The sequence below is a fragment of the Xenopus laevis genome, chromosome 4S, assembly GCF_017654675.1.
Source record: "Xenopus laevis strain J_2021 chromosome 4S, Xenopus_laevis_v10.1, whole genome shotgun sequence".
In the NCBI taxonomy this organism is placed as follows: domain Eukaryota; kingdom Metazoa; phylum Chordata; class Amphibia; order Anura; family Pipidae; genus Xenopus; species Xenopus laevis.
The window spans coordinates 127,688,850-127,703,044 of record NC_054378.1 but is presented as its reverse complement, the minus strand read 5'-3'; the positions used below and the strand labels follow the sequence as shown (position 1 = coordinate 127,703,044).

The following is a 14,195-nucleotide window of genomic DNA, read 5'->3' as shown; positions in this document are numbered from 1 at the left end:
TAGGACCCAGGAGCAGCTTTTGCTTGGTGCAGACTGTCACAGAGGTTTCCCCGATCCTCTTCAATCTGAGACCCGCCTCCTGCCTGTTATTTTCCTCTGCCAGTGAAGAACAAGCGATCGCCAGCACAGCAGAACAGCCAATGAGCTGCAGACACTCATTCGAAATTCCCACCCACTGTTGCACTGTGCTGCACTCCTTCACACTGGTAAAACTGTGTAAGACTAATAGTTTGTGGCTGACTGCTTTCCAGATTCCCCTTCTGCCCTCAAACCCCCCCCCCCCCCACACACACCTAAACTATGTGCAGGGAGAATAGTGGTAAGTGGAACTAAAGCTTTTTTTTTTTTTACTAAAACTATCTGCCAGTCTTAATTTACTCTCCCCTAAGCATTGCCTTTATCAAGACTCTTGCAGGCATTTGGCTTATTTTTGTTTCTCCCACTGTGACTCCATTAATTATTATATGTATAAATATTATATGTATATTATAAGGGATAATGTGCCCCCTACTGTAAATGATAAGGATATTAGAAGTCACTGAGGGGTTGTTCTGTGACCATATAAAGGCACAAGGCTGCAGGCTGAGTTATACAGGGAACTCTGAGTATCACTCATGTATTATAAGGGATAATGTACCCCCTACTGTAAATGATAAGGATATTAGAAGTCACTGAGGGGTTCTGTGACCATATAAAGACACAAGGCTGCAGGCTGAGTTATACAGGGAACTCTGAGTATCACTCATGTATTATAAGGGATAATGTACCCCCTACTGTAAATGATAAGGATATTAGAAGTCACTGAGGGGTTGTTCTGTGACCATATAAAGACACAAGGCTGCAGGCTGAGTTATACAGGGAACTCTGAGTATCACTCATGTATTATAAGGGATAATGTACCCCCTACTGTAAATGATAAGGATATTAGAAGTCACTGAGGGGTTGTTCTGTGACCATATAAAGGCACAAGGCAGCAGGCTGAGTTATACAGGGAACTCTGAGTATCACTCATGTATTATAAGGGATAATGTACCCCCTACTGTAAATGATAAGGATATTAGAAGTCACTGAGGGGTTGTTCTGTGACCATATAAAGGCACAAGGCAGCAGGCTGAGTTATACAGGGAACTCTGAGTATCACTCATGTATTATAAGGGATAATGTACCCCCTACTGTAAATGATAAGGATATTAGAAGTCACTGAGGGGTTGTTCTGTGACCATATAAAGACACAAGGCTGCAGGCTGAGTTATACAGGGAACTCTGAGTATCACTCATGTATTATAAGGGATAATGTACCCCCAACTGTAAATGATAAGGATATTAGAACTCACTAAGGGGTTGTTTGAACATATAATTTATCGCAGTTTTATATTAGATATATGTGTGTGTGTATATATATATATATATATATATATATATATATATATATATATATATATATATATATATATATATATATATATATATATATATATAAAATGTGCATGTGTATAAGCAAAAGACCTGCAAACATTTATGTGTGGGCTGCTTTTTTTTTTTTTGCCAGGGCTGCTTTTTACTCCCAGTCCGGCCCTGATCACCACTATGATTTTTTGGCAAGGAGAAAGCATTTTTATGAGATTTCTTGCCCATAGTAAACATTAACTACAGGTATCGGATGCAGAATCCAGAAACCCATTATCCAGAAAGATCTCCCACAGACTCCATTCTATCCACATTTTTAAAAAATGATTTCCTTTTTCTCTGTAGTAATAAAACAGTAGCTTGTATTTGGGTTTATTTAATGTTTTCTTCATTTTCTAGTCAACTTAAGGTATAAGGATCCAAATTCTGGAAAGATCCACTATCTGGAAAACCCCAGGTCCTGAGCACTCTGGATAAAAGGTCCCATACCTGTACCACAACAAATCTCCATGTGTGCCAGTACTCTGGGAATTCTGTAATATGGAATAATACCCTACTTTTCAGAACCATAAAAATCCCTGTAGCTGGTATTGTGTGTCGTTTGTGTATAAATGAGATTAAATAGCAATTTTATTAAAAGGAAAAAAAATATCACAGGCTATGGGGACTAATTTCTTATAGAAAACGGGTGTGTTTAAGTTCTAGCAGCATTGTGTGTATATAAGTGGTATTCTCTGGTACAAGCAAAGGTAGTTCCCCTTAGACAATCATTGATGCACACAGGTCATTATCTGTCTATTAAATCTGACAAACACACACAATTCACTATTGTTCAACAAGCAGTTCTTCTGCTATTGCCTTTTAATATTATTACTTTATATCCTCATATTGGCACAATTATCAGAAATCCCTTACTGTATGTGAAAAATGAAAAATACCACTGCAAAGTCCTTTCCAATTCTCTAATCAAACAAAACAAAAAAAAAATGTATATATATATATATATATATATATATATATATATATATATTTTTTTTTTTCCTTCACTGACACAGGTACACAGGAGTTGAAGGTTAATAATAAATCCCAGGGCTGCCTGGTGTAATGATTATAGAGTAATTAATAAAAGAAATCCTCTTACTTCAGCAAATCCTGCTAAAATGTAATGTATGTGACACGGGCAGAGTTGTGTGTTGGAAAGTTAAAGTGCAGAGTCATTGAGTGTAGAATACAGACACAATAAGAACACTCTGCTGAGGTGATGTGCTTGTATTGCTCATTTATTGGTACATTTAAGTATCATGTGAAAGACACGCTCCATAACCAAGATGAAGACACCCTCTCAACACTTATTCCCCTCTACAAAATGGAGTCTGTCCACTTACAACTGACCCCCCAAACAGTGAGAAATGTCAGCTGAGCCCTGCCTGAAAGTGACTGAGCTCTCCCTCCACATGAGACTATTCACCAGCCCTCCCCAAGTACAAACATGACATTTTCTCCTCACAAACCCCATTATAACACAGTCACCCCCCCCACACACACACACATAAGACAGAGTTCTCTCTCCTCACACGTCCCCACAAGTGACAGACCTTCCAGCCAGCACTGACTTTACCTTCCCTCACACACAGACACTCCATGAAGCCCCTCCTCCCTCCATGTGGATCAGTCACAGATCACTTGTCCCTTCACACAGCAGCTCCTCCTCCAACCCCACACAAGCCTGGGCCCCTACACACTTCTCTTCCCCCCTGTGAAAACCCTCTCCTCCCAATACACACACAACTAAACATTCACCTCCTTCAAGTCAGCCCCTTCAACATCTCTGTACATACACACTGTCACACCAAGTCCCACCAGAAGACTTCTCCTCTCCTCACACACTGGCCCAGCCCCTCCCTACAGAGCAGTGTGTATGCAAATGAACCACACTGACTAGGGATCAGAAGGAGACTGACAGGAGAATCAGCCAATCAGAGTTTAGCTTCAGAAACTGCTGCACCTGCTTCTGCCAGCAGTGTGTATGATGTAAAATAAGGAAGTACAACCGTCACTGTAGCGTTTTTGGGGGTCGGCGACCCCCCCAACAGGGGGCCCATGATGAAAGGACCCCATCTGCAAAGGGATCCATCTGAGGTGAATATCCATACCTCCCAACTGTCCCTTTTTTGGAGGGACAGTCCCTCTTTTGACAGCTCAACCCAAAGTCCCTCATTTGTACTGGAAAGTCCCTCTTTTCTCTGCACTGAACAGCCAGAAAAAGAAACAAAGTTTCTCACTTAATTGGCTTTTAGCAGAGAGCCCAGAACAGGTAACAGGTGCAAATAAGATACTTTGTAACAATTTTGAGACACAAAAACACAGTTGAGAAATATTTTCAAACTTTCATAACCTGCCAAATTTTTTAAAACAAACATGGTAGTTAGGGGGTGTGGCCACAGAAAGGGGTGTGGTCAAAAAATTGCTGCACTACATGCGTAAAAAATTTTTTTGCCCCTCTTTTTACTTCCAAAATGTTGGGAGGTATGCATCAACTGCTAGAGTTGCCACCCGGCCGGTATTTTACAGGTCTAGCCGGTAAAACACCTGCCAAGGCCAGGGCCGGTATTGCAAATTTACCGGCAATGCAATTGCCGGTAATTTGAAATACCCTTTAAAAAAAGCCCCTGGCCTGCCCCCAATTAGAAAACAACTAACCTTTTTTCCAGCGATGTTGCTCCGCCCCTTTTAGTGTCACGCCGCGTAGCTCTGCCCCCTTTTAGCGTCACACCGCGTAGCTCCGCCCCTTTTGGTGCCCGCCCCCCCCACTGGCCCTTAAAATTTTTTAATAAAGGTGGCAACCCTATCAACTGCACATTTTTTGTTAAACATTTATATGGCAAAGCTTGTTATTTTTACCTGAACTGTTACATTTTTGAAAGTTATATGAAGGTGAACAACCCCTTTAACCTGCAACTAACTGAAAATCCTTGCACCCCCTTGCAAACACAACACAGCTCCTGAATACCTGGTATTTTCAGGTTCAGCTCGCAAAGGCCACCCACTGAGGCCACAGATGGTGCTTTCCTCCTGCGTGTGATGCTCTCCTTCATTCTTCCCTCCCCAATCACTTTGGCTGTGAATGGGCTTCCTGCAAAATAAAATGGAAATGATGAAGGACCTTGTAGGCTGATATAACCGTGAACACAAGGAGGTGCGGCACCCAAGACAAAGGTGGCAATTTCAAAAATGCTCAGCCAATAAGTTAAATAGCTTTTACACCCCACCCAATTAATAAAGAGCAATTCATCTTGAAGGGGTTGTTCACCTTTGCATTAACGTTTAGTATGATGTAGAGAGTGATATTCTGAGACAATTTGCAATTGGTTTTCGTTTTTTATTGTTTGCGGTTTTTGAGTTATTTAGCTTTATATTCACCAGCCCTCCGGTTCGCAGTTTCAGCAATCTGGTTGCTAGAGTCTTTATTACCCTAGCAACCATGCATTGATTTGAATAAAAGACCAATATGAATATAAAAGGCCTGAATAGAAAGACGAGTAATAAAAAGTAACAATAACAATACATTTGTAGCCTTACAGAGCATTTGTTTTTAGATGGGATCAGTGACTCCCATTTGAAAGCTGGACAGAGTCAGAAGAAGCAGCAAATAATTAAAAATAAACTACAAGATATAAATAATGAAGACCAATTAAAAAGTTGCTTGGAATTGGCCATTCTATAACATAAAGTTGACTTACAGGTGAACCACCCCTTTAACACATCAGCATTTAACTAGAAACATAATTTGTGAATTATACCTGGAACATGCTCATCTGCAAACTTGATGGATACAATGTAAACTCCTGGTTCTGTTGGACAATAGGAGACCTGGCATGTGCCATCCTCTAGGTCCTCTGTTTGGATGTCTACTTTACTGGGTCCTTCCACTGCCAGCGAGAGCCCACCGTAGCCTGGAACAGATGTAGTAGCAATAAGGACTCAAGAGTATTTCAATTAAATGACATACAATATAACGCAGGGCAGAGTATTCTGTATATCTGTATCAGTTATAATTCTATAAGGAAAATGTATGTATTTTTCATAACACTACATTTTAGACTAATAGCAGGGCTATATATTATCATTTTGCTTTACATGTGCATACAGAGTATGACTTCTATCTCTCTACCCTTCCAAAGCAAGGGAAATAATGAGCTCCAACCACTCTGTGATGGCTGTGCTGTAGATATAAGGTGGTGCTGAGAGGCCGGAGCCTTTATCTCAGCCAGTAGGGTGGACTAGAACTAACCAACCAGTGCATCAAGTTAAAACATACTAGTGGAAGCCCATGGGTGATGGACAGGAAGGCTGTGGGTTTAGTACACTCTATTGGCGGCTTACAGTGGAAAAGGCATGGCGTCTTTAACACAAGGAGTGTGCACCTTAAAAGAACAGTGTTGGCGTCTTAAATGGTGCAATAAAAAGACGTTTTTGAACCTATTTTGGGTGCCCTGGAGTCTGCACAAATCCTTTTAATTCAATCAGTCAATATAAAATCCTGTACTGGCAGTTTGAGGATAGAATATCTTACATTGGCCAAAAACAAAAACCTCATGCTTTGGTAATTTGCTTATGCCAAGCAAACAAAAGCAGCATAATTATGGAATGATAAATAAAGCAACGATTCCAGTACAAGAACAGCTGTGATTGTGTAAGTGCCAAAAATCTCTACTCAAGAAAGTGCTCATGTGTTACTCAGACAGTACTCAATAATATCCCCTTGGGAAGATGTCAGATAAATCAGTCTCCCGCGAATACAGATAATATCACAGCTGCGAGGAAAACTGCATATTTTCCTCTTATTTTCCGACATTTTTAGTATAACAAATAAACTTTATTGCTTTTTTGGTTCTCAGAAATGCAAAACAGCTTTCATAAAAATAAAATCTAAAAGAAACAGTGCATAGGCCTTGCACAGACAACTGCAAAGGGGTAGAGAGTCCGGTGAGAAATGGTACTGACCTGCCTCTCTGGTATCCACAATAAAATCTGACATCTCATACGACCGCCCTTCAATCAGACCTGGCCCAAAGGCTTTCACCTTGCTGGCGTCCCCTATTTCTGACTGGTAAACCATGATGGATATAGGACTGTTGGGTATGTGGCGGCCATTTTTCTTAATGCTGACTAAGTGCTCCCCAACTTCCCTTGGGATGAATGAAATTCCTGGAATAAACAAGAAAATGAGACAGTGTTATCTCTTAGCATATATATATGTAAATTAAAGATGGTAACGATGATATAGGAATGGATAAAGGTAAAACATATCGGAGAAGCAGCTACACAGCACGCAATGTAACATATATATCGACCTAATAAAAATGTAACCGCATTTACTCAGACCTGCCCTTACCAATATGGTTGTTTGGAAGCCTTTTCAGAAGACAGGGCTCATCACGACCAGATGGGGCTTTTATACTGGCAGACAGAAGGCTCAGATCAGTCTCCGTGATATCCAATAAAAAGTCTGCCGTGGAACCGAGTTTTACTTGTGAGCGCCGCCTGCTATCATCTGGGAAAGAAAAGAAATCAATTCACATGATCGAAAACAGATATTCCTTTTTGGCATGTTTGCAATTTTACACAGACAGATATCCAGTCTTAAGACAAGTGTTTTCTATGGACATTAATAAAACTGGTCCAAGGGTAGGACTGGGCTGGCAGGGAGAAAACCAGTAGGCCCCCACTGGTCCAGACCCACTCCCTTTAAATTGTGCTCCCGGCACCTTACTGCTGCTCCTCCCTGCCCCAATCGCAAAGAGCGGAGAACAAAAGCTAATCTCTAGCGGGGGTAGGAACGGTGTTGCGGCTGGGTCAGGGGGGCTGAAGGGGTGGTGGAGAGGGACCCAGTCCGATGAAGTCCAATGGAGTCTTTGCCTTCCCAAGGATGCCTAGCAAAGTAAATTAAATGTAGCAGTAGGCTACATAGAACTGGAATATTAGGAATAGCATACATAAAACTGGGATGATGGAATGGAGACTACAGAACAGAAGTGATTGTGTATCTAGAACTGGGATATGGGAAACAGGACACTGAGAACTTGGATAAGAGAAACCTTGAACAATGATATGAGGAATAGGATACCTGGACTGAGATATGGGGAGCAGGATACCTCAAACTGGAATCAAGGGAATGGCATACTTACAACTGGGAAATTTTATACTCATAAAGGATACATGATATTTGAATATATGGAATAGAAGGGATAGGAGATAAGCACTGCGTATCTTGACAGCGCTATATAAATAAATGATGATGATAGGAGATCTAGAACTGGCATATGGGACAAAACTACCAAAAGTATACAAGGAATTAGATACCAGGGATGAGACAACGTGGAACGGGATACCTAAAACTATGACACAGGGGATATAGAAATGGGATACCTACAAATGGGATATGGGGAGCTATGGGAAAAAAGACTGATTAAACAGTTACCTGTGATTTTTGCAACAAAAGGGCTTCCAGCGATGTGTATGTCATTATATTTCACTAGGATGTTATAATCTCCTGGAAGGGTGGGCAGATATGTCACAGTGCAAGTGCCATCTTTGTTATCAATGCAGCTGATCTCTGCCTTGGAGGGCCCTTCTATTGCCAGATCCAGGCCCCCTTTATAGGGATGAAACAAAGCCAACATGAAATTCAAATATCATTAATTAGAAATCCTCTTCAGATTTTCTACTACACTACACCCCCCTACATTTCTCCTATCCTACATTTAAGGCAAGGGGAAGCAAAGCACATTTTATATAATGAATAATTAACCTTCCGAGGCAAAAAGAGCACTGATACAATACAACATAAACAAATGGAATGAAAAAATAAAAAACAAAATACCTTCTCCAGCATCTTCTGTTATAATTGTGAATGTGGCTGGCTTCTTGGCGACCCCATAGATAAGGCCTGGTCCATATGCAGAGACACTTCCTGTGTTTGGATAATTCACGAAGAACTGCAGTGGGCTTTCTGGGGTTAAACACAAGTGTTATGTCAATAATGGAGACAAAAATAAAAATATAACCAGAAAACAAAGACACTATACTTTATGCCACCAATATTGAAGTTTGAGGGAAATAATACATATCCCATTTATAGCCCATATATTCTCCCTTGTAGGGATCCCGACGGCAGAATAAAAAGTTATCTTACATGTGAAAATATGTAATATATAGAATAGTGTCGTTTTGTGGGAAATGTAAATGTATTGCTGGTTGCCACGTGACCTTTTCTACATTCTCTCTAGCAATAAACTGCAGTTCTGTGTTGCTTTTTGGTTCTAGATCACCACACATCAGGATCATGTAAACATAATATGAAAGGTTGATTTACTGCACTGCTGCTTGTAGACAACTCTGGTTTTTAAAGGAGAAGGAAAGGCTAAAATTAAATAAGCTTTATGAGAAAGGTCTATATAAATATACCAGTAAACCCTCAAAGTAATGCTGCTCTGAGTCCTCTGTCAAAAGAAACACCACATTTCTTTCCTTCTATTGTGTATTCATGGGCTTCTGTATCAGACTTCCTGTTTTCAGCTTAAACCTCCAGGGCTAGGGCTTGAGCATGCTCAGTTTGCTCCTCTCTCCCTTCCTTTCCCCCCTCCCTCCTTCTCCCTGCTCTAATCTGAGCCCAGAGATATGAATGAGCAGGGAGAGACTCAGGCAGGAAGTGATGTCACACCAAGCTAATATGGCAGCTACTATCCTAAAGAAACAGAGAGAGCTTCTATAGCTGTTTACTCGGGTATGGTAAATCTTTCTGCAGAATAAATATAGTGTTATATCTATTGGCAATAAACTGCTTCGGTAGCTTTCCTTCTCCTTAAAATGACAACAATATTTATGAATCTCTGAGATAGATCACATTCTCATGATTAAATTGAACAATTTGGTAAGAATTAGGAAAATGGATAACTATGTGACAATGAATCTTTAAATAATTTGTTCAGTATAAAAATAAAAACTGGGTAAATAGATAGTATGTGCAAAATAAAAAAATGTTTCTAATATAGTTAGTTAGGCAAAAATGTAAGGTATAAAGGCTGGAGTGAGTGGATGTGTAACATAATAGCCAGAACACTACTTCCTGCTTTTCAGTTCTCTTGGTTTCCACTGATTGGTTACCAGGCAGTAACCAATCAGTGACTTGAGGGGGGGCACATGGGACATAGCTGTTGCTTTTGAATCTGAGCTGAATGCTGAGGATCAATTGCAAACTCACTGAACAGTTATGTCCCATGTGGCCCCCCTTATAGTCACTGAGTAACTCAGAGTTAGAGAGCTGAAAAGCAGGAAGTAGTGTTCTGGCTATTATGTTACACATCCACTCACTCCAGCCTTTATAGATTACAGTTTTGGCTAACTAACTAACTATATTAGAAACATTTTTTATTTTGCACTGCCTATTTATTTACTCCGTTTTTATATTTACATTGAACTGTTCCTTTAAATTAGGCTGTCAGGGGGTTCTAGGTATTATATAATAGCAATACCTGGTGGCCTGCATCTTTGCCATGCTCTTATATATTCACACAGACATACAGGTGTATAGTTGTAAGAGTTTTGCCATGCCTTACCTGGGATGTGAGCTCCATTACATTTAATGGCCAGCTCGTGCAGTCCAGTTTCTGTGGGAACGTATCGAATAGACACAGTACCATCTTTGTTGTCAACAATATCTGCGGGGGCTGTCTTCCCAGAAGGCATGTGAACTTCCCCTGAGGAACAAACAAAAACTCTTTTTTTTCCCCAAAACATGTAAAATAACACTGAGGCAAAAAATACACTATCCACATTATTTTAAAGGACAAATATACCATAACTGAAAAAATAAACCCTCCAAATTGTAGGCAATAATATATGGTGCTGGTTTTACTTTAGGCCAAAAATTAATATTATCTTTAAAAATTTCTCCCTTATTGGAGCTACTATAGATCTGTATGGTCTTTGTCCATGTTTAAAGCGATGGGTGAGAATACCCTAACAGTCCCTGCGAGTCAACTAAAAGTCGACCTGCACCCGACCCTAACCTGGTCATTTGGAACCCACACCTGATCCTAACCAGGCAATTGCTTGTATTTATACCCCCTGCAGGGATGAAAGTATAAAAGGACATCACCACTGGTGGAAATTGGGCACAGTTCGGTCAGGATGGGATCATGGCGAAATTCAGCGCTACCAGTACCGTAGCCTGCAATGGCTGTGTTGATGTCAACCCAATAAGGGTTTACCCGCGGGTTGGCCCACACACAGGCAGAAAACAGGTTTCAGTTCCCTATTAGGTCAGCCTAGCTTCTGATTGGTTCCTATTCTACAGTGCCACCTGCTTCCCTGCACAGTCTGGAAAAGGAGGCAGCAGGAAGTGGAATAATAGGGTTTTTGCAGAAATCTTCAATAAAAACAAAACTTTTTTTTTTTTTTTTAAAGAAAATCCTTATATAGTTAAAAGAGTATAATGCACTGGCATATTTCCAAAGAGGTTGAACTGTAGCTCACCGATTAGTGTTCAAGCTCATCCCACTGGATATCCTGTGCAAATATCCCAAAAAGGTCATCCGATAAAGTTAACATATGTAGGACGAGTCCAAGGCAGTGTTTTCACTGCAATTCATTTTTATTGATTCATCACACTTGATAAAGGGCCTTGTCTGAAACTTTAAAATACTGTCTTGGACCCGTCCTACATATATTAACTTTATTGCACTGGCATATTTGTTTTTATCCAATAAGCTTCCTTTAGGGCAGGGATCCCCAACCTTTTGAACCCGTGAGCAACATTCAGAAGCAAAAGGAGATGGGGAGCAACACATGCATAAAAAATGTTCCTGGGTGTGCCAAATAAGTGCTGTGATTGGCCATTTGGTAGCCCCTATGTGGATTGTCAATCTACATTGAGACTCTGTTTGGCAGTGCACCTGGTTTTTATGAAACTAAAACTTGCCTAAAAGCCTGGAATTCAAAAATAAGCTCCTGCTTTGAGGCCACTGGGAGCAACATCCAAGGGGTTGGAGAGCAACACTGCTGTAAGGTGCCCTTCCCTACTGATCAAAATGTGCAATAAAAGGTTGCAATACATATTCCCCCATTTGAACGATATTTTGCATTGAACTTAGGGGAATTTAGATCCTAGCTGCCAGATTAATTAAGATGCAAATTGAAGAGCTGCAGAATAAAACGCTAAATAATTCAAAAAACACAAATAATAAAAAATGAAAATCAATAGCAAATTGTCTTGTCTCTAAATGTGCTGATTGAAAATCTCTATGAGGAAATTAGTAACTTAAAGGGGTGGTTCACCTTTAAGTTAATGGAATGGAATGACTAATTCTTAGCACCTTTTCAATTGGCCTTCTTTTTTTGGACTATTTGCCTATTTCTGCTGATGCTTTCCAGCTTTCAAATGGGGGTCAATGACTCCATCTAAGAAACAATGGCTCTTTAAGTTACTTTTTATTACTCATCCATATATTCAAACCTCTCCTATTCATATTCCAGTATCTTGTACCAAGTAATGTATGGTTGCTAGCAACCAAACTGCAAACTGGAGAGCCGCTGAATAAAAAGCTAAATAACTCAAATTCCACAAATAATAAAAAATAAAAATCATCTACAAATCATCTCAGAATATCCCTCTCTACATCATACTAATTGTTAATTTAAAGGTGAAAGTGCAGCTTAAAAACACCACTTACCTGTTATCTCTCCAGTTCGTACGGCAAATGGAATAACCAAATCAAAAGGCCGGAAACCCAGACCATTCATTGAGCCAACAGGAGCATAATCTGCCTCCGATACCTACAGAAAAAATTATGTTATTAGTCTCCGAAAGTAATGTGTCTGAACCAAGGAGCCCCGTCCATGCTGGTGACAATGCAAACAGATCAAGAACAGAGACTTCTTTTTCTCCAGAACAGGAAGTGGAGTGTGCAAGAGAGTAATCTAATAGAAGTCATAAACCCTTACAATTCCCATATTAGTTTGTATCAAAATATAACTAGATTTTGAAGGGTGGGTTAAACTGGCATTTTTTTTCCATAGGACTGACACAGAATTTTTGTTGATCCACACCACCGTCTGAGTCTGTTTGCTTAGCTACCAAGTATGGATTTAAGGCAAAAAAAAAAACAATTCATGGAAATGTGAATATTTAGATTTCCTGGAAATCTGAAAGAAAAAGTTAATCTGGTGCCGCAGGGTGATCGGGAGGAGTGAAAAAATCCACATCCCATCATGGTGACACAGGTCATAGGTAATGTAATAATGGGGTGAAACTTGCCACAGGTCTAGTAACCCATGGCAACCACTTAGCATGCAGCATTTACTGGTCAGATAACTGGCTGCAATGGGTTACTAGACCCAGAAATACTATGCACCTTTTATTACATTCCCCTTAATGATTGGTAACAGCTGGAAATGAAATGGGCGGCCAGTACTTGCAGACCGGAGGTTCAAAAATAAGCATAAAGCAAAAACCAAAGTAGAGACCCCTCCGGGAATCAGGAAACAATAGAGCACGGAGCCATGCTCAAAGCAGAATGGGTCCGGCTGAGATGTGATTGGTGCCCTAAAAGTGAAACGTTCATGGATCAAATGGAAGACGTGATCAGTGAGGGCCAAGATTGGCTCAAGCAGTTCCAAAAAGCAGCAACATGATTGGCTGTGAGGGAAGAAATATGGAAAGAGAGAGGGTGTGGGCAATAAATAAAAATATACCAAGGACTGGTAGCCTGGAGGACATGCACTAAGGGACTGCTGCTGCACCTGTACGGGGACTTCATCTGTAGCCTGGTGTTTGGAACAAGGGGATCACAAGGACACAAAACATAGGTTATAATCCCAGATCATAAGAACAAAACAACAAATATTATTATCAAACAGCAGAAGGAAAACAAATTGGTGCATTGGAGCAGAATGTAAGAAACTGATCATAGAGGTTAAATGTTGTCCCCAGTTTGTTATTTACAACCCAAAGTCCTGCTTTACCACTGAGAGCCAGGAGGTGGCGACGTACTGTTTCATGTGTGAGAATAAACTGGCCATTCATCAAAAGCAATATCCGTGTAGGATTTAATGGGCTCTAAGAGTAAGCACATTCCTCATGTATATAACACAGCCATTTATTATAACAATACCTACATTTTCTTCCTGCACTTCTGTTTTAAAGAATTTCACTATCCAAGCTGTACCCTTTAAACTAACCCAAAGTACCCTAGAAATTAATTCATGTACAGAAAACTAATTTCCAACCCGCAGCCTTTATTTGTTTTACCCCACCTCCCAGTATCCCCTTTACAGTTAAGCAACCCCCTCAGGCAGGACACTGGGTTGGAAATCTCTGATACTCATAATGTATATAATGGGCAGACGGTGGCCCTTAAGATGTTGCTGAACTTTAATTACTGTAAACCCCACCACCAGTCTTTGGCTGTTAGAATTTCAGTCTGCATTAAGACCTCTGGGGATTGTTTTAGGATAACAGGTATAAAAATGCAATCTTTAACTGGTGATTCAATTGCTGTGCCCTGGACAACGTTCTAAGCCTGAGTTGCTGTGCCCTGGACAACGTTCTAAGCCTGAGTTGCTGAGCCCAGGATAACGTTCTAAGACTAAATTGCTGTGCCGAGGACAATGTTCTAAGCCCGAGTTGCTGAGCCCTGGACAACGTTCTAAGCCTCAGTTGCTGAGCCCAGGACAACTTTCTAAGCCTGAGTTGCAGTGCCCTGGACAATGTTCTAAGCCAGAGTTGC

The 14,195-nt window shown here is 40.5% G+C and overlaps 1 protein-coding gene across 1 annotated transcript in view; it reads right to left on the bottom strand.

Moving 5' to 3' along the window:
- LOC108715054 (filamin-B-like) overlaps positions 1 to 14,195 on the bottom strand; it is a 71,275-nt gene that overhangs the window by 8,457 nt on the left and 48,623 nt on the right. The window contains 9 exon segments of the mRNA XM_041561837.1: positions 4,418 to 4,540; positions 5,208 to 5,360; positions 6,412 to 6,615; positions 6,803 to 6,961; positions 7,889 to 8,062; positions 8,291 to 8,419; positions 10,026 to 10,166; positions 12,141 to 12,243; positions 13,162 to 13,233. Coding sequence (XP_041417771.1) covers positions 4,418 to 4,540; positions 5,208 to 5,360; positions 6,412 to 6,615; positions 6,803 to 6,961; positions 7,889 to 8,062; positions 8,291 to 8,419; positions 10,026 to 10,166; positions 12,141 to 12,243; positions 13,162 to 13,233 — 1,258 coding nt within the window.